General features: G+C 37.4%; 1 protein-coding gene across 1 annotated transcript in view; it reads left to right on the forward strand.

Moving 5' to 3' along the window:
* The window catches only part of SLC2A13 (solute carrier family 2 member 13), a 526,379-nt gene that overhangs the window by 218,435 nt on the left and 286,521 nt on the right, over positions 1 to 21,423 (forward strand). Inside the window, exon 4 of the mRNA XM_019960789.2 lies at positions 16,707 to 16,815. Coding sequence (XP_019816348.2) covers positions 16,707 to 16,815 — 109 coding nt within the window. The remainder of the gene's footprint in view (positions 1 to 16,706; positions 16,816 to 21,423) is intronic.

The following is a 21,423-nucleotide window of genomic DNA, read 5'->3' on the forward strand; positions in this document are numbered from 1 at the left end:
GAAGCCCAGGCATAATTAGTAAGCATGGTGGGTTCCGCGCTCCAGGTGGAGACTCAGCCAGAGTGAGAGAGAGAGCGACATGGGGAGACCAGTATTTCGAGAAACTGATCCCAATTCTTTATTTTCCAGAGTCTGTTTTTATACACTGAGATGTTATACAAAAGTCACGTGGGGACAGCAGTCCTGACTTTTATTAAAGTCAGGTGCTTCACACAAATGTATACAGAGGTCTTAGGGGTGTTACATCATCTTCTGGCCAGGGGGGCCTGCTGACAATTTACGACCCTCTCCTTGTGACAGCGGTCAGTCAATCAGGACACTTATTTCTCCAGGGCTGATTATTCTCAAAACAGACGCCACCCAAATAAAGTTACATTCCTACAGGGTGAGGGTGTAGTGGGTTTTAGTTAAGGAAAGAATTTACTTAGCCTAAGGTCTAACGTGATTAATATCAAAGGTTAATACTTATTTCTTCTATATATTCATTAATGTGTGTAAGGGCAGGGGATGTGGAGACTTAGCAACAAACATTGGCTCAACAAATGAAAAACCCTTCACCAGTACAATTTCTAATCAGCCCATTATACTTATACTAATAGTTTTCTAATTTTTCTAAGGAACCTGTTTTTAGAAGGTTTAAAGCATCTCGTGCCTCTCACGGTTGGGAGGCTGTGAGCAATCACATGTGGCCGGACAAGCCTGTCAGGCAGGCTAGAGAACCTCCAGAGGAGTTTGTAGGTTAAAACAGTCTTATCACGCCCAGGAATTATTATTAACTGGAGCTCTAGGTTAACTCCTTCTCCGAAAGAGGTCGTGGGGGACAGCCCCCCGTAAAGTCAGAGGTGTAGGTAAGAGCACAAAGTAGTAAAGTAGGCAGGCTCTGGTTATGGGGGTAGACGCTCGAGGATTTCCAGGGGGACTCCTGAGGCTCGATCCCGCCTTTGCGTATGTCGAGCCTCCTTCCTCATGACCTTTGCCATGGGCGGAGTACCTCACTCTGGCCCCCAACAATTTATGGCTTCTGGCTTGGTTAGTTGCCATGCCCAGCCTTGTGTGGAAACTGGCCCAAGGGGTCTCAAAGTTGTTGTTGGCATGTGGTGGGTGGGGTAGGGCTTGAGTTCCCTGCACTAGTGCCAGCCTGCTGGTTTGTGGGTTGGGTACTGACACAGCCTGTGGGCCTCTGGTGGTCCTGAGGCTCTTGTTCATCCCCTGGTGGGTGGGATCAGAGCACAGGGGATTCTACAGCTGGTGCATACCCATTGGTTGGTGAGACCTTGGCCCGGAACTTGTGCCAAAGCTCAAAGCTCATCCTGGGGTCTCTGGTGCTAGGGCCATGGAGGGGGTCCCAGAATTTATGGGACTGGTGGTGGGTGGGTCCTAGGTCTCTAGTATCCTGGGGCTAGTGCCTGCCTACCAGTGGGTAAAGCTGATCCTATGTCTGGTACAGGCCCACGGGCTGAACTGCATTCTGGGATCTCTGACCACAGGACCCTGTGGTTCCCAGGCCTAGTGTGTTGCCTGTTGTGTAGGGGTGTGTCCTGGACCCTGTGGTGGACAAGGCCGTGTCCCAGGAAATCTGTGGGCTCAAGGGGTCTTAAGGCAGCAGGCCCGTTGGTGGTTGGGGCTGTGTCCTTGTCTGGGTAGATGCTTTGCCTGGATCCCAGTTCAGGTAATAACAGACTGGTAGGCAGCACCAGGTCCTGGATCTAATACTGAGGGAGGATTCCTTTTGTCTGCAATATCATCCTCATGTTAGAACAAGCTCCAGAAATGGCTGCTACCAGGGTCTGTGTCCCCAGAGTGAGCTCCAGTAGCCTCCTGCCTCTCTGGAATGCTCTCCAGCATTAGCAAATGGGTCTGGCTCAGGCTTCTATCAAATTATTGTTTCCTTCCTGGGTACCCAGAGCATGTGAGATTTTATATGTGCCCTTCAAGATTGGAGTCTCAATTTCCCACAACCCTCTGGCTCTCCCCAAATTAAACCCTGCTGGCCTTCAAAGTCAAATGTTTTAGAGCTTCATCTTCTGAGTGTAGGACCCCCTGGCTGCAGAGCCCAATGAGGACCTCAGACCCCATCACTCCTTGGGGAGAACCTCTGTAATTGTAGTGATTCTACCATTCGTGGGACATTCACCTTGGGGTATGGATCTTAACTACACCATGTCTCTGCCCCTCTTACCATCTTACTATGGTTTCTTCTTCATATCTTTAATTGTAAATGTACTTTCTTTTTTTTTTTCTTCTTCTGTTTTTCCAGACTTTCTCATCAGTAGTTGCTCTGTATGTAGTTGTAATTTTGGTGTTCCCAGGGGAGGAGGGATTTCAGGGTTTACTTTCTTTGCAATCTTGGCCACACCTCAGATATCTTTATTTCTTACTCTATCACATATTTTTTAACTATCACATATTTTTTAACACAGGAAGTATACAATTATTTTTCTTTATCTTTTTTCTTTTCTAAGAGGTAATTGAAAGTAGGAAAAGAGAGTTGTGGCAGGAAAACTGCTTTGGAATTAGAAAATAAGTACATTTACAACCTTATAAATATGGCTCTTTTTTGTTTCTTGTTACTGGATATTTTTGGAATAAATATGATTTTCTGAAACTCATACTGACAGAAAACAGTCTCTTTACTTTAAAATGTTGTATTTCGAGGTACCACATATGTTTGCAGCAGTCATGCTTCCAGAATCTGGTGGAACAGTCATGATTTTAGATATTCTGCACTACTGTAAGATCATGGGCCCTTTAATTTGGCCTGATTTTTATTTTTTTTGGTATCTTTATTCATGGTAACTCTCACATGTAAGGCTAAATATAGCAAGAAAGAACAGTATGAAATTATGTGAATCATGTTTTAGATTTTCATCTTTCTTCTCAATAGTACTTATTTGTTGAATGCTTGAATCTAAAAAAAGATGTTAATAGAAATCTTTAAATATATAGAGAATTCAAATATCCATATGAACACATACTTTTTTAATCAAGCAAGTAATTAATGTTTAGAACCATAGTTCATCTATCTTAAAATGTTTAATAGTAATGTAGAAATACGTAGATTCTAGAAAGGCTACCTGTGATTTAAAATGAAAGCAGGGAAATAGGATCATTCCACTTTATCTGTGTTTGAACAGATAAATTCAGTAGTTTGGCAGTATATATAATTGAGAAAAATGTCATTTATTACAGGAGCCTGTGATATAATTTCTATTGATTTATCACTTTGTGTTTATCAGTAATCTGTGTAGATGTGTACTGTTAATTATAGAAGATATAGAAATTATAAGTATAGAATTCACATATTTTTTATGTTAATGAAACTCTGAATTATTTTACGGAATCTTAAAAATGAAATCTCTTTGTGCAATTTACTCACAATATTTTATTTAAAACGTTCTAATTGTATTCAACTACAGATAAATTCTATAGAGCTGATGGATGAAATCATAGCATCATTATTTGAGTTTTGGTGCAATATACTCCACATGTATTATCACTTTTAATTATCGGAGCACTGTTGTGAAGTAGATGTTATCTCGTATGAGGAATGTGAGACTCAGAAAGGGTAAAGAACCTGCCCAAGGTCACACAGTTTCTATAGAGCTGAGCTGGATTTGAATCTGGGTTTCTCTGTATTTGGAGACTTACTCTTGATACTGTTTGAGAATTGCTTGTTTAGGGAATCTATTTTTTGATCACCTTTGTTTATATAGATACCTCTGATGAAGGAAATACTTTTAGAACTTAAAAAAAAAAATTCTTGGTAGTAACAAGAATAGATTTTTGAAAAACAGTATTTTAGAACCATTAAGTCCTATCATAGAAAACAGCATTTACTTTAGCAACTCAGAATAATAATAACTAGATTATTCAGTCTATGCATATAGGCCATAATGTATCATGATCAGCTCATGAACATATATCTAAAGACAATTAGCATAACGCAGCATATTGGCAAATTGATTCTTTGGAAGAATTTCAGGATGCATTGGCATAATTGCCAGACTGTGAAGCAATGATTGAACCACATGGGATTGAATTTATTGATAGCAGCAATCCATTCTTCCAAATAGAATATATGCCAAGCACCACCTTGTAATCACAAACATCATCTGCTGCATATAGAAGGAAAAAACAGCATGGCTGTACTTAGGATCTTAGTTGGTGGTGTTCAGTCGCTTAGTTGTGTCCAACTCTTTGCGACCCAATGGACTGCAGCACACCAGGCTTCCCTGTCCTTCACCATCTCCTGGAGCTTGTTCAGACTCATGTCCATTGAGTCAGTGATGCCATGCAACCATCTCATCCTCTGTCGTCCCCTTCTCCTGCCTTCAATCTTTCCCAGCATCAGGGTCTTTTCTAATCAGTCGGCTCTTTGCATCAGGTGGCCAAAGTATTGGAGTTTCAGCTTTCAATTAGATTCTTGCCTGGAGAATCCCATGCACAGAGTAGCCTGGTGGGCTGCAGTTCATGGGGTCACAAAGAGTTGGACATGACTGAAGTGACTTAGCATGCATGCATGTACCCATATTGAAGAGGGCAATCTGCTTTACCCAGTCTACCAATTCAAATGTTAATCCTATCTAGACACACCTTCATAGGCATATCCAGAAATAATATTGAATCAAATATCTGGGTACCCTGTAACCCCAGTCAAGGTGACATGTAAATTAACCATAACACATAGTGTATGCCATGAAGCTAACTATCTCTGTCTTCATAATTGTAAGCTCTACTTCTATGTCCACTTAACTAAGGAGGAGATAAAGGCTTAGCAAAATTGAATAACATGTGAAAGACCTCTCCAGAGGCTGAGCAGTGGAGCTGGAATGTCCATGGTGACCTGTGCAAGTACTGTCCACTGCCATGCGGTCTCACAAAGGACACAGATAAGCGCCAAGCAGGACAGTAGAGAGCTGGGGAGGCAAAGAGGGCACAGAAGCAAAAGCAAGAATTTTCCTGATATTTTGTGGAAATGAGTCAGGTGTATATTCATTAATTTTCATTAGAATTTGGCAGCTCACTGGGTATGGGAAGTAGGAAGAGGGAATGATAGCCAAATGACACTTTTTTTTTTTTTTGTCCTGTATTAAAATGAAATTAGGTAACATAGGGTCTGGGGAGAGAAATGACGACTTCTCTTTACATGTCCTTGAGCTTGCACACTCTTTCTGGGTTCTTCCCTATTTCTCAGTTTCATAATACTTTACATGAACCTCTGTTAGAGCCCTTAAACTGGTGTGCAGTAGCTTGTTTCATTTCTGTGCATGACTTCCTCCCCACCCCAATATTTTGAAGTCTTCCAAGGCAGAGCCTGTTTCTGTTTCTGTACCTAGCAAAGAGTAAACTCATGGTTGGTGCTTCAGGTGTGATAAGTGGACTAGAGAATATTTGGTCTGAGAGGCTGCAGAGAATGACAGAATTCCAAGGAGATGGAGTGTTGAAATAGATGTTATGGGAATCTAATTGAAAGCCAACTCGAGATGAATGGAGATCCTCTGGCCAGCATGGAGGGCCTGGCTCATAGAAATGCTTAATTTGGCATGAAACCAGAATGGCCTGTTTTCCTATTTGTAAATGATGCTCAACTCCTTAGATATACGAATGGAGAAAGGAACAGATTGAAATCAATGATTTGCAATAGATAACTTGGGAATTAAGGCTGGGGATAATGGCAGTTCAGTTCAGTACAGTTCAGTTGCTCAGTCGTGTCCAGCTCTTTGCGACCCCATGAGATGCAGCAACGCCAGGCCTCCCTGTCCATCACCAATTCCTGGAGCCTACCCAAACTCATTTCGATTGAGTCGGTGATGCCATCCAACCATCTCATCCTCTGTCGTCCCCTTTTCCTCCTGCCCTCAATCTTTTCCAGCATCAGGGTATTTTCACATCAGTCAGCTCTTCGCATCAGGTAGGCAAAATATTGGAGTTTCAACATCAGTCCTTCCAATGAACACCCAGGACTGATCTCCTTTAGGACGGACTGGTTGGATCTCCTTGCAGCCCAAGGGACTCTCAAGAGTCTTCTCCAGCACCATAGTTCAAAAGCATCAATTCTTTGGTGCTCAGCTTTCTTCACAGTCCAACTCTCACATCCATACATGACCACTGGAAAAACCATAGCCTTGACTAGACGGACCTTTGTTGGCAAAGTAATATCTCTGCTTTTTTAATATGCTATCTAGGTTGGTCATAACTTTCCTTCCAAAGAGTAAGCCTCTTTTAATTTCATGGCTGCATTCATCATCTGCAGTGATTTTGGATCCCCAAAAAATAAAGTCTGACACTGTTTCCTCTGTTTCCCCATCCATTTCCCATGAAGTGATGGGACCAGATGCCATGATCTTCGTTTTCTGAATGTTGAGCTTTAAGCCAACTTTTTCACTGTCCTCTTTCACTTTCATCAAGAGGCTTTTTAGTTCCTCTTCACTTTCTGCCATAAGGGTGGTGTCATCTGCATATCTGAGGTTATTGATATTTTTCCTGGCAATCTTGATTCCAGCTTGTGCTTCTTCCAGCCCAGCATTTCTCATGATATCTATAGATATCTATATTGATTTTAGTTCCTTCATTTATGATGTTGGTGATTTGTGTCTTCTCTCTTTTTTTCCCTTGTCTTTCCCTACGGCTGTCGTAACAAATTACCACAAAGTTGGTAATGTAAAACAATAGAAATTTATTCTCACAGTCTGGTTCAAAATAACTTTTACTAGGTTGAAATAAAAGTGTCTGCAGGGCCATGCACCCACTAGACTCCAGAGGGAAATCTGTTTCTTGCTTTAAAAAAAAAATATTAACCAGCATTCCTTGGCTTATGGCTACATCAACTCAACATATGCACTCATGGTCACATTGCCTTCTCCTATTCTGTCTGAATCTCTTTTTGCCTCCCTCTTATTGGGTTACATGTGATAGCTTTTAGGCCCAACTGGAATAATCCAGGATAATCTTCCCATATGACAAATCCTTACTCACATCCACAAACACTATATTTTGACATCTGAGGTAACATTAACAAGCTCTAGGGATTAGGAGATATATATCTTTTGAGGGGCCATTATTCAGCCTTCCACAATCTGGCTCAAAGTTTATCAATTTTATTGATATTTTCAATAAGCCAGATTTTGGTTTCATTTGATTGATTTTTTTTCTCAGTTGTCTCCTTATCTATTTGATGGATTTCCATTCTGATCTTTATTATTATTTTATCTTGTGTTTTGAGGGGTTTCTTTTGTCCCTCTTCTGATTTTGTAAGGTGGAAGCCAAGGTTGTTGCTATAAATTTTCCTCTATTCTACTTTAGCTCCATTCCACAAGTTTTTGTATGATGCATTTTCATATTATTTTAGTTCAGAATACTTTCTAATTTCCCATTATTTCTTTGATCCATGGAAATTTGTTATTCAGGTTCTGATCTGGGGGGTATTTTCCAATTATCTTTCCATTTATTGATTTGTATGTTAATGTTATTATAATCAGAGAACACTCTCTGTATGACTTGAATCCTATTAAATTAATTGAGACCAGTTTTAGAGCTCAGAATATAATCTATCTCAATAAATGTTCTAAGACATTTAACATGCATTTACTGTTGAAAAGAACATTTGGTCTATAGGATGTTGTCTGAATACTAGGTCAAGTTTGTTTATCGTGTTGTTGATGTCTTCTGTATCTTTGCTGATTATCTTTGCTTAGCCTATTTTGACTATTACTCAGAAAGAGGCAATGAAATATCCAAGCCTAACTTTGGGTTTTTCTGTTTTCCCTTGCAGTTGTGTTTTATGTTTCATATAATTTGAAGCTTTTTTTAGGTGCAAAGACGTTTACGGTTGTTATGTCCTCTTGCTAAATTAAACTCTTTATCATTACAAGTTGTACTTTCCCACCTTTTTGCATGCCTGGTAATTTTTTATGGTATGCCAGAACTATTAAATTTTATCTTACTGTTGAACTTGGTTCTGGGATGCTACTCACTTTCTTGGAAGCATTTGAGTCTTTAATTTAACTGTTTTAGATGGTGTCCAAGCAATGTTTAACCTTGGACTAAATATATATATTACTGAGGTAAAACTCTTCTGAGTATTCTTCCTTATGCTAGTCCTGTGTAAATTCCTGGAGTTCATTACTTTAGTTCTTTCCTGCAACTCTTTCTCCTACCTGGGGTAGTTTCTTCACAAAACGTTTACTGATCAGTCCTCAACTGAAAATTCAAAGAGTCCTGCATATCTCCAGTGTCCTCTCTGTGACATTCTCTTCTCTCCAGCACTCTGCACTGTGAATAGTCACCTGAGTCCTGAGCTGCACTGTTTAAACTTAAGGTGGCCATCAGTTTGCCTGGTTTCCCCTCCCCATACTGCAGCTTTCTGTATTACTGCCTGAATACTTTATTCCAGATTTTAGCTGGGGCATTTGTAGGGTTCATCTCATTTACTTCCTGAATCTCAGGAGTCGTATTCTTTGTCTCCTTATCATGTGAAGTATTGTTTCATGCATTGTTGCCTGACTTTTTAATTGTTGCATATTGGAGGGAAATCTGATAACTGTTACTTCATCTTGTCTGAAAGTGGAAGTCAGGACCTGGAATTTTATAAAAGTGTGGTCTAGTGCATATTTTAATCATACCTGGAGAAAATTATGTGGGCTCAGCTTCTTCACAGTCAGCCTGTCCACAGGAATGGCTGCACTTGTCAGACTGTCCTTTACACCAGAGCCCCTGCCACAACTGGATGATCATTGTGAAAGTTGTTGATACTTAGTATGAAGTGTTCAGAATGATGGAAAAGATAAACCCATTTGGAATTTTTGCCTGTATTGTTTTATTATGTATTATATTTTGTATTCTGAATTTCCATTTTGCTTTAATTATCTAGAGGCTTTAGTTTTTATTGTGTGGGAATTTCTGTTTTTCAAAGACAAATATTTTGTTAACAATAAACTGTGAAATGTTTGTGTACTTAAAATGTTTTTAATTATAAAACTCAAAAGACATTTTATAAGTAGAGCATGACATTTTAAATTTTCACACTCTACCTATTAATATATTTGAATATTTCTTGCCTCATAGCTTGCATAAAATGAAGATTAATGGTTTGCATTCATGAAGTTAGTTTTACTGCCTAATAAAGCTTAGTTTATGATTTTAATGAAAGAAAACTATTTAAATCTGTTTATGCATAATCAGATGTACAGCTGCTATGACCAAAATTTATCTTTGAAAAACATTTCAGTACAATAAAGGAACTACCATTGTTTATAATTATCAGGAATTCCAAACCAAAAGAAAGTCTAAAACCCAGATGTAACCATATTTTTTATCTGTAACATTGTTTTTCATTTTTATTGTAGTATAGTTGATTTAAAGTATTGTGTTAGTTTCAGCTCTTCAGCAAAGTGAATCGAGTATACATATACATATGTCTACTCTTTATTAGATTCTTTTCCCATATAGGTCATTACAGAGTTTTGAGAACCTATATACAGTAGGTCCTTATTAGTTATCTGTCTTATATATGGTAGTGTACATATGTTAATTCCAATCTCCCAATTTATCCCTCCCCCTGTTTCCCCCTGGCAACCATAAGTTTGTTTTCTACATCTGTGACTCTGTTTTATAAATAAGTTCATTTTGTAACATTTTTTTAAGGTTCTACATGTAAACAAAGTGATATGATTTTTTTATTTCTCTGTCTGACTTAGTTCATTGTGACACTCTCTAGGCCCATCCGTGTTGCTGTAGATGACATTATTTCATTCTGCTTCATGGCTTAGTGATATTCCATTGTACATATATACACCAGATCTTTTCTATGCATTCCTCTGTTGATGAACATTTAGGTTGCTTCCATGTCCTGGCTACTGTAAATAGTGCTGTAATAAACATTGGATGCATGTATCTTTTCAAATTATGATTTTCTCCAGATGACAGGATCACATGGTAGCTCTACCTCTAGTTTTTTAAGGATCCTTCATATTTTTCTCCATGTGTACCAATCTACATTCCCACCAACAGTGTAGGAGGGTTCACTTTTCTCCACATCCTCTCCAGCATTGATTGTTCATAGATTTTTTTGATGGTGGCCATTCTGACCTGTGTGAGGTTGATACCTCATGTAGTTTTTATTTGCATTTCTCTAATAATTAGTGATCTTTTCGCATGTCCTTTGGCCATCTATATGTCTTCTTTGGAGAAATATGATCTTTCATCCATTTCTTGATTGGATTGTTTGTTGTTTTTAACTTTTTTTATATTGAGCTGCATGAGCTATTTGTATATTAGAGAGATTAATCCCTTGTCAGCCTCTTTGTTTGCAAATATTTTCTCCCATTATGTGGTTGTCTATTCATTTTATTTACAGTTTCTTTGCTGTGCAAAAGCTTTTAAGTTTAATTAGGCCCCATTTATCTTTTTTTATTTTCAAAATAAAATAAAGGGGATATATCAAAAAAGATCATGATGCAATTTATGTCAGAAACTGTTCTGCCTATGTTTTATTCTAGGATTTCTGTAGTATCTAGCCTTCACTTAGGTCTTTAATCAATTTTGAGTTTATTTTTGTGTGCGGTACTAGGAAGTGTTCTAACTTTATTATTTTTTTTTTAAATAATTTTACATTTATTTCTTTTTTTTTCACTTAAATATAAACTTTTTTGATTTCACAGTCATAAGTCAATTATATCACACCACTGGCACAATTAATATACTATAGGAAATAGTTATACAGAAATATATACGTTGTCAATGCTCTTTGGAAAACTACATAGTACAATATATATGGTCTTTTTTTTTTTTCCTCCCAAATCTTCCCACCCTCTCCCTCTCCCACAGAGTCCATAAGCCTGTTCTATACATTGGTGTCTCTTTTGCTGCCTCGTATACAGGGTTATCGTTACCATCTTTCTAAATTCCATATATATGCGTTAGTATACTGTATTGGTGTTTTTCCTTCTGGCTTACTTCACTCTGGATAATAGGCTCAAGTTTCATCCACCTCATTAGAACTGATTCAAATGTATTCTTTTTAATGGCTGAGTAATACTCCATTGTGTATATGTACCACAGCTTCCTTATCCATTCATCTGCTGATGGACATCTAGGTTGCTTCCATGTCCTGGCTATTATAAACAGTGCTGCGATGAACATTGGGGTACACGTGTCTCTTTCCCTTCTGGTTTCCTCAGTGTGTATGCCCAGCAGTGGGATTGCTGGATCATAAGGCAGTTCTATTTCCAGTTTTTATTATTTTGCATGCAGCTGTCTAATTCTCCTAGCACCTCTTAGTGAAGAAAGTGTCTTTCAGTTCAGTTCAGTCACTCAGCCATGTCTGACTCTTTGTGACCCCATTCACTGCAGCCCGCCAGGCTTCCCTGTCCATCACCAACTCCTGGAGATTGCTCAAACTCATGTCCATCAAATTGATGATGCCGTCCAACCATCTCACTCTCTGTCATCCCCTTCTCCTGCCTTCAATCTTTCCTAGTATCAGGGTCTTCTCCAGTGAGTCAGTTCTTCACATCAGGTGGCCAAAGTATTGGAGTTTCAGCTTCAGCATCAGTCCTTCTAATGAATATACAGGACTGATTTCCTTTAGGACTAATTGGTTTGATCATGCAGTCCAAAAAGTCTCTGCTTTTTAATAAGCTGTCTAGGTTGGTCCTAGCTTTTCTTCCAAGGACCAAATGTCTTTTTTTTTCATGGCTGCAGTCACCATCTGCAGTGATTTTGGAGCCCAAGAAAATAAAGCCTGTCACTGTTTGCATTGTTTCTCATTTATTTGCCATGAAGTAATGGAACCAGATGGAATGGGAAAGACTAGAGATCACTTTAAGAAAATTAGAGATATCAAGGGAACTCTTCATGCAAAAATGGGCATAATAAAGGAAAGAAAATATATGGACCTAACAGAAGCAGAAGTATCAACAACTTTCACAATGATCATCCAGTTGTGGCAGGGGCTCTGGTGTAAAGGACAGTCTGACAAGTGCAGGTCAGGTGGTCTGGTATTCCCATCTTTTGAAGAAGTCAAGTGGTCCTTAGGAAGCATCACTACGAACAAAGCTAGTGGAGGTGATGGAATTCCAGTTGAGCTATTTCAAATCCTAAAAGATGATACTGTGAAAGCGCTGCACTCAATATGCCAGCAAATTTGGAAAACTCAGCAGTGGCCACAGGACTGGAAAAGGTCTGTTTTCATTCCAATCCCAAAGAAAGGTAATGTCAAAGAATGCTCAAACTACTGTACAATTGCACTCCTCTCACATGCTAGCAAAGCAATGCTCAAAATTCTCCAGGCCAGGCTTCAACAATACATGAACCATGAACTTCCAGATGTTCAAGTTGGATTTAGAAAAGGCAGAGGAACCAGAGACCAAATTGCCAACATCTGCTGGATCATCAAAAACCAAGAGAGTTCCAGAAAAACATCTATCTCTGCTCTATTGACTATGCCAAAGCCTTTGACTGTGTGGATCACAATAAAATCTGGAAAATTCTTAAAGAGATGGGGATACCAGACCACCTGACCTTTCTCTTGAGAAATCTCTATGCAGCTCAGGAAGCAACAGTTAGAACTGTACATGGAACAACAAACTGGTTCCAAATAGGAAAAGGAGTACGTCAAGGCTATATATTGTCACTCTTCTTATTTAACTTATATACAGAGTACATCGTGAGAAACCCTGGGCTGGATGAAGCCCAAGCTGGAATCAAGGTTGTGGGGAGAAAGATCAATAACCTCAGATGTGCAGATGACACCACCCTTATCGCAGAAAGCAAAGAAGAACTAAAGAGCCTCTTGATGAAAGTGAAAGTGGAGAGTGAAAAAGTTGGCTTAAAACTCAACATTTAGAAAACGAAGATCATGGCATTTGGTCCCATCACTTCATGGGAAATAGGTGGGGAAATAGTGGAAACAGTGTCAGACTTTTTTTTTTTTTTTTTTGAGCTCCAAAATCACTGCAGTTGGTGACTGCAGCCATGAAATTAAAAGGCGTTTGCTCCTTGGAAGAAAAGTTATGACCAACCTTGACAGCTTATTAAAAAGGAGAGACATTACTTTGCCAACAAAAGACTGTCTATTCAAAGCTATTGTTTTTCCAGTAGTCGTGTATGGATGTGAGAGTTGGACTATAAAGAAAGCTGAGTGCTAAAGAATTAATGTTTTTAAACTGTGGTGTTGGAGAAGACTGTTGAGAGTCCCTTGGACTGCAAGGAGATCCAGTTAGCTTATCCTAAAGGAGTTCAGTCCTGGTTGTTCATTGGAAGGACTGAAACTAGAGGTTGAAGCTGAAACTCCAATACTTTGGCCACCTAATGCAAGGAGCTGACTCATTTGAAAAGACCATGATGTTGGGAAAGATTGAAGGCGGGGGGAGAAGGGGACAACAGAGGATGAGATGGTTGGATGGCATCACCGACTCAATGGACATGAGTTTGAGTACTCATGAGTACTCTGAGTTTGAGAACTTTAAAGTTTGTTTTTAAAGTTCTGGGAATTGGTGATGGACAGGGAGGCCTGACGTGCTGCAGTCCTTTGGGTCGCAAAGAGTTGGAGACGAATAAGTGCCTGAAATGAAATAATTAATGAATGAATGATGGAACCGGATACTGTGATCTTTGTTTTTTGAATGTTGAATTTTAAGCCAGCATTTCATTGTCCTCTTTCACTTTCATCAAGAGGCTCTTCAGTTCCTCTTCATTTTTCTGCTGTAAGGGTGGTGTCATCTGCATATCTGAGGTTATTGATATTTTTCCCAGCAATCTTCATTCCAACTTGTGTTTCATCCAGCCCAGCATTTGCAATGATGTACTCTGCATATAAGTTAGATAAGCAGGGTGACAATATACAACCTTGACATACTCCTTTCCCAATTTGGAACCAGTCTGTTGTTCCATGTCTAGTTCTTGCCTCCTTTATCATAGATCAATGGCCATAGGTGCGTGTGTTTATCTCTGGACTTTCTATTATGTTCCATTGATCTATATTTTTGATTTTGTGCCAGTACATGCTGTTTTGATTCCTGCAGCCTTCGAGTATAGTTAAAAGTCACAGAACCTGATTACTCTAGCTCTGTTTTTCAAAACCCAGATTAAAAAAAAAACAAAAACTGGAAATAAATATGTGATGTTGTGTGATAATTTATCTCTTGTTATTTTGGCTAATAAAACTTTAATCCTAATTTGTCATCATTTTCTCTTTATTTTTCTGCCGTCCTATATCAGTATTGCTTAAACTATCAAGTCATGAAACAGGTTAATAGAGCAAATAGATACATCTATCCAAAGATTATGATAGATTTCTTGCAGAAGACTAGTTTCTCATCTATAGAGTTTCCTAAAAGCTGAAAAATGTATTTGGGTGTTGTTTGTTTTGTTCTGTTTTGTCACAACATCATAATTGTTGTCTTTAAATTTTTTCCATGGTATATAAAGTAAATTATAATATATTCCCCTTCATGGATCACTTTCTTGTCGTGGTGAAAGGGCTTGCATAACTCAGTGAAGCTTTGAGCCATGCTGTACAAGGCCACCCAAGACAGATGTGTCATAATGAAGCGTTCTGACAAAACATGGTCCACTGGAGGAGGAAATGGCAACCCACTATGTTATTCTTGCCGCAAGAAACCCGATTAACAGTACGAAAAGTCACAAATATATGACACTGGAAGATGCGCTCCCCAGGTGGGAAGGTGTCCAGTATGCTACTGGGGAAGGATGGAAGGCAATCACTAAATACTCCCGAAAGAATTAAGTAATGGGCCAAAGTGTAAACAGTGCTCTACTGTGGACGTGTCTGGTGGTGAAAGTAAAGTCTGATTCTGTAAAGACATAGGAGCCTGAGTGCTACAGTCCATGGGATAACAAACAATCAGCTACAACTTAGCCACTGAATAATCTTTTATATGAATTTTTTGATTTATGGAAATAGGTAGATATTTATGTGATGGTGTGCACAGTCCTTATTTTGTGGCTCATTCATAGATTTCTAAGTTTGCAGATGAGTCTGCTTTTCAGAGAACTGATCCAGATATATTTCTATATTGTCATAAAAGCTACCTATTTGAAACAACCTTCTTAAAACTTTACTTAAATATAAAACAACTTGACATTTATAATACTCTTAGCCTGCTTTCTAAATGAGTGTGTCCAGTCTTACCATCTAGAGACAAAATTGTTGGAAGTCAATCAAGTCTTCATGTGATTATAATCGTTCCTTTGTAGAGATGAATATCTTCACCCAGTAATGTTCAATACTAATTAATGCGCTGTCTTGCAATCCTGTATGAACTTTTATTGCTGAGACAATAGCACATTCTATTCCATTTCTGTGAACTGGAGTATTAGATTTCCAGAAGATTCCAAAATAGTGAAATTTTCTCAGATTTCTACCAGACTTGGTTTTCAGTATCAGTATCAGTTCAGTCGGTCAGTCATATCTGACTCTTTGTGACCCCATGAACTGCAGCACGCCAGGCCTCCCTGTCCATCACAAATTGCTGGAGTCTACCCAACCCATGTCCATTGAGTCAGTGATGCCATCCAACCATCTCATCCTCTGTCGTCCCCTTCTCCTGCCCTTAATCTTTCCCAGAATCAGGGTCTTTTCAAATGAGTCAGCTCTTCGCATCAGGTGGTGAAAGTATTGGAGTTTCAGCTTCAACATCAGTCCTTCCAATGACTTGGTTTAGGGTTTACTTAAAAAAAAAAAAAAAAAATAGCCTCCAGGAAAAATTCCTCTAATGAAGCAATTAACATCCTAGTGATCACAGGCTATTTCTTATACAGCGGAATACCAAAGATCCTTTTAGTCAACTCTGGCACCACAATGACACTATACAGCATGCCTCTGTGACGTTGTAACAAGCACTTCTGGGAAGAGAAGGGGCACTTTTGGTAGTTATGTCCGAATGATAGGCCTCAATTGGTTAGTTACCTTACTTAAGGCCTGGGGGTTCAGATCTAGAGCTTTTCAGAATTGGTCTAGATTCTGATATAGAGACACCATTTTGAAAGCCCATTGATATTTTTAAAGTATCATTTAAAACCACTAGGAAACTATTAAAAAAAACCTATAAATATCATACATATACCTATATAAAATAGATTTAAAATTTTATCTCTTTATTATCTTTTGGGTATTTTTATTAATAATATTCATTTCAGTCATAACTGAGTCTGATATCACAGTCAGATTCCTTAACTTTAGTTAAATACATTGGAATGAATCTTGTTACTTTAGTCAAATAAATTGTAATAAATTCTGTTCCTTGTTTAATTGTTTTTTAATGAATGCCATTCTTTCAGTTGATTAAAGCAATTTTTACAGTGACTTTGTAAGTTGTCCCACATTGAGTGGATTTTAAATAGTAATTAATTGCCTGGGAAGCAGAAGAACAGAGTGGTTATTACAGCTCATAGGAATTTAAGGAAAAAGAATTTCTAACCGTTACAGTTATGTAGATCTTCCCCTAGTATCCATAAAATGTTTTAACTTGAATTCTCTCTAGTTGATTTTATAGTTTCAACTCATATATTTACTGTTTTCAAAAATATATTATGCCCCTATTTCTATAAAAGTACACATGTTCTGTTTTTAAATGCCAAGTTGTGTTGATTCCATAGAGATTTGGGGAAATTTATCCTAATGGGAATAATTACTGTGGAAGCTAAAAATAATAGCTGTGTCCTTTTTCCTTCTTTTTTTTAAAAAGCTGGACCTGTGATCTGCAGAATGCTGAGTTATCCCCCAACTCGCCGAGCGTTAATTGTGGGTTGTGGTCTACAAATGTTCCAACAGCTCTCAGGCATTAACACCATCATGTATGTATTTCTTTCTAACTTTTTACTGAAAAGATTGTGAGGAATTATTTTATATGAAAAAAATAGTAGGAACCTTGATGATTTGTTTTTATTAAATGTGTAGAAGTCTCCTTTGGGGAGATACTTAACCGTACAGTATTAAAAAAAAAAAAACTGTATAATTTAAAAATCTTACCAAATTTTAACTAGAAGGAAGTGACTTATTTTGTTCATTGTAATTCTTGGCTTTATTTGATTTCTTACAATTTCTTTTTTATGCCATCAATTAATTTATTTTATTCTGAGCTACTAAATGTTTCATTTTTCATAAGCTATTTCTTGATTCTCATTAAAAAGTAAACCAAAGGGTAACCCTGGCATTTATTAGAGATCAGTGGACACACAACTAGTTCATTTCCTTTCAGGGCAGTCAGTTACAATGCAGTGTGATAAGAATATTCATAGAAGTACATTTTTTACAACTAGAGTACAGTGGACCAGGGATGGACTGGGAGCAAAGTAGGGAATATACAAAAGTTCCGCGTTTTCTAATTTTCAAAGTAACTCTCAAAGTTGTATGTGTGTTGTGGGTGAAGCAGAGTGAATAGTGGGGGTTCTGCCGTATTTCATTCATTCGATGTTAAACCCATTTTTGATGGTTGATTTTGTGCTAGATACATAGCAGTGAATACAGGAGACACGGTCCTTGGCCTTATAGAATACACAGGCTGGTGCAGGAAACAACACATTAAATAAGTTCACAATTTAATACAGAATTTCAAATTGTCATAAAGAGAGCTACGTAAGATTGTTCCAAGAGAAGACTTTTAAGATCCTAGGTGATAGAATATGGGTTATAGAAAAGCTGATTTTTGCTGAGAATCTGGTTATTGATGAAAAGCTATGTTCTCAGAAGCTTTCCCCTATACATACTGGTTAAAATTATTCATTAGAAAAATACAAATTATGTAAAATTAGATTTTACCTAGTAAACATTTGTTTTGGGGACTTTTGATTATTTTTTTAATTACTTGGGTTATAATGAATTATTCTGTGGTAGTTTCAGAAGAGTGAATTAGTTAAAATAACTAGGGCCCAAGGACCCATTAGATTAAGTTGGAATTTACTAAGAAACTCCAACTTGAATATATCTATACCCTTTGTGAATTTGACTTTAATGGTAATCCTTGTTAGATTTCTGAACTACATTTTAATATTGGTTCTCTCCTCCCCTCTAACATTTACTTTCATTTTTTCCTCACCATTATCATATCTATTAGCACCTAACATTTTTGTGTCTGGACGTGGCATACCATGACTTTTCTGAGGCACATCCACTGTCCTTAGTGTGGTAATAGTATGGAATTGTAACAAGGCTAGCATCAATCTTTCAAACAACGCAATTCAGTAATAATCCTATGTATAAATCTAGTTCATCAACGTAATTTAACATATGTCCTATTTCTGAAAAACTTTTGTTTGTTCTACCCTTTTCTAGGCATTTAAATTTGACAAGTTTAAAGCATAGAAAGTGAATTTTTGTTGTGCTTTTTTGTATTCCTATAAAACAAGGATCACAGACAGGGCCAATCTAATTGGTGGGTGAGGTGAAGCCAGTGTGTTCCTAGTTGAAATGATTGTTATATAGTCCACTTGTGATATCTAATGTAAAGTGTGCTGATTCAGGTTTTCAAATTTTAATAAACTGTTTATTTCTCCAAATTCTCAGTCTTTTCACAGTAAGATCAAGTGATATGACTATAAGGATCTTGATATTCCTTAAGATGTATGATAGTCATTAATGTACTATGCTTATCACAAACTCAGAGAAGGCAATGGCACCTCACTCCAGTACTCTTGCCTGGAAAATCCCATGGACAGAAGGGTCACTGAGGGTCGGACATGACTGAGCGACTAATCTGATCTGATCTGATCTGATGCTAAGTAACTGTTGGTTTTTCATAGTATATAACTTCGGACATTCATATTTTAAGCCCATAAAACTGTAAATCAATTTCTTTAAAATAGACTGTGCTATTTTTATTATTTGGATAGAAAATGACTAATTTAGGATCCTCATATAATGTGTTTTCTTCTACTTTATCTAGTCTGTATTCATGTGTGTGCATGTATATGTTTTTCTTTTTTCATTTTTTCCCCCACTATCCTTCAGTTCAGTTCAGTTCAGTTTGGTCGCTCTGTTGTGTCCAACTCTTTGCAACCCCATGAATCGCAGCACACCAGGCCTCCCTGTCCATCACCAACTCCTGGAGTTCACTCAGACTCACGTCCATCGAGTCAGTGATGCCATCCAGCCATCTCATCCTCTGTCGTCCCCTTCTCCTTCTGCCCCCAATCCCTCCCAGCATCAGAGTCTTTTCCAACGAATCAGATCTTCATATGAGGTGGCCAAAGTACTGGAGTTTCAGCTTCAGCATCATTCCTTCCAAAGAAATCCCAGGGCTGATCTTCAGAATGGACTGGTTGGATCTCCTTGAAGTCCAAGGGACTTCAGCTTAATAGCTGCAGCTTAATAGCTTTTTATTGCCTTTACTAGAAAATATCTATTACATTTTTTCATTTTAAAATGTTATTTAATTCAGAATTCTATTTTTATGAATATTTTTATGTATATTGCTCTTTATTCTTTTTCACTTCTTCTCTTTCAAGTGGAAAATGAAGTAGGCAGTGCTCCTTTATATTTCCAACCCAAACTTAATAATCTGTAGAAGTTGAAATATTTTTTATAAAATCCATTTTCTACCCCAAGTTTGAATTCTGACTTTTACCAAGAACAGTTCATAAAAGATCATATGAAAAAACATTGAAACATAAATCATCCTTACAATTGTATTATGTAATCTTACCATGTTTAGTTTTCTCTGGTCTCCTTCATTAGGATCTTTATTTCTATATCCATGAATTAGTGTTCTATATCAGATAAAGAAATAGATTTATTTCTTAAAATATTTATTCTCTGCTATGAAAATAATATGTTGTGAGTGTATTCAGGTATCTTATATTTGTATAAGTCGTGTTTATATCCTAACCCATACCTTATGGTCCTCCTGTCATATAGAGCATAGGACTCCTAAGGTCTTAAAACTGTTACATACTTCAGACACTACATTTAACTTTTAGAAGAGGCAATTTTCTATTTTGACTCTAATCAGTAATTTCAAACATGCTGCTGAATAGGTTATTCTCTATTCACAAGAGAGAAGAACAGAGCAAATAGTGTTCTGTTTTCCTGATATATTCCTGCTATATTATTGCACTACCTCACAGACCAATAAAATAATTTCCCATGTCAAAATAAATGGAAGAGTAGTGATCTATGAAGATTATGATGATTAATGTGAAAACAACTCAAGTAATTCTCATGTGATCTATTCTAAACTCCAGTTATAGTGTCAATAATTTTCCAATCTCTAGCTAAGAGTTTTTAATTTATTAATAAAAGGGTCATTCCCACATTATTATTACCACAACCAAAATGTGGATGCGTGAATAATTAGGTGGTAGGAAGGGAGAAAGAGGAAAAAAAGAAAAAGAGAGAAAATAAAAGAAAGGAAACACTTGGCTACATTTGAGTTTGTTAGCATCTTCTTTTGAGGAACTTAAAATAAGCTATATTTTGATATGTCTTGATAATCATAAAATTAGTCCATCTTGGACAGGTGGAAGGTAGCAGAGTTTTACCTGGGAAAAGCAAGTGTTTAAATGGATCATTTTAAGGTTACACAGAAAATCTGCAATAAAGAGGAGAAGGAAATCCAGAATTTTAAGCTTTTATGTCAGCTTCAGGTAAAAGGGATTATGGGTGTATAAATTTCTTTTGGACACTCTAAATAGTCTGCTATTTTTAAGCTGTTCTTCTTTTAGATTAATGCTTCCAGATTTATCTCTTCTTTCTCTTTTCTACTAACAAAGTAGGGGTGGGAAATAGGCAATTACATAGGATGGGCAGATCATTCCCACTTGCATGACTGCTTTGCTTTAATCCCCGGTGGATCACTACTTCTTTGTGTTTACTAGAGATAATAGATGGCTTTGGAAAAAATGGCCTTGCAATACTAATCTTAATAATATCATTTACTAAGCATTAATATTGGGTTGGTGCAAAACTAATTGCAGTTTTGCATTGTTGAACTTTGTTATTTTATATTGAAATATATTTGTAAATAAATGTGGTTATGTTATACACCATTTTCATGTGCATTTCTTGCTTCTTTTGGTAATGCCTTATTACTTGCTGTTTATTTTATATTTATTTTAGACTAGGGAAATGCTGTTAGGCAAAAAAGCATGTTTGAGCAATTTTCTTATTTGAGTTCAAAATGGGCCATAAAGCAGCAGAGATAACGCACAATATCAGCAACACATTTGGCTCAGGGACTGCTTACAACTTTACAGTGCAGTGGTGGTTAACAAACAGCTAACAAATTCACAGTACAGAGGATCATTGAAGCTGATCCTCTTACAACTGCACGAGAAGTTGCTGAAGAACTCAACATCAGCCATTCTATGGTCATTTGGCATTTGAAGCAAATTGGAAAGGTGAAAAAGCTCCATAAGTCAGTGGCTCATGAGCTGACCACATATCAAAAGCATCATCATTAGAGTGTT

This window comes from Bos indicus, chromosome 5 (genome assembly GCF_029378745.1).
Source record: "Bos indicus isolate NIAB-ARS_2022 breed Sahiwal x Tharparkar chromosome 5, NIAB-ARS_B.indTharparkar_mat_pri_1.0, whole genome shotgun sequence".
Classification (NCBI taxonomy): Eukaryota; Metazoa; Chordata; class Mammalia; order Artiodactyla; family Bovidae; genus Bos; species Bos indicus.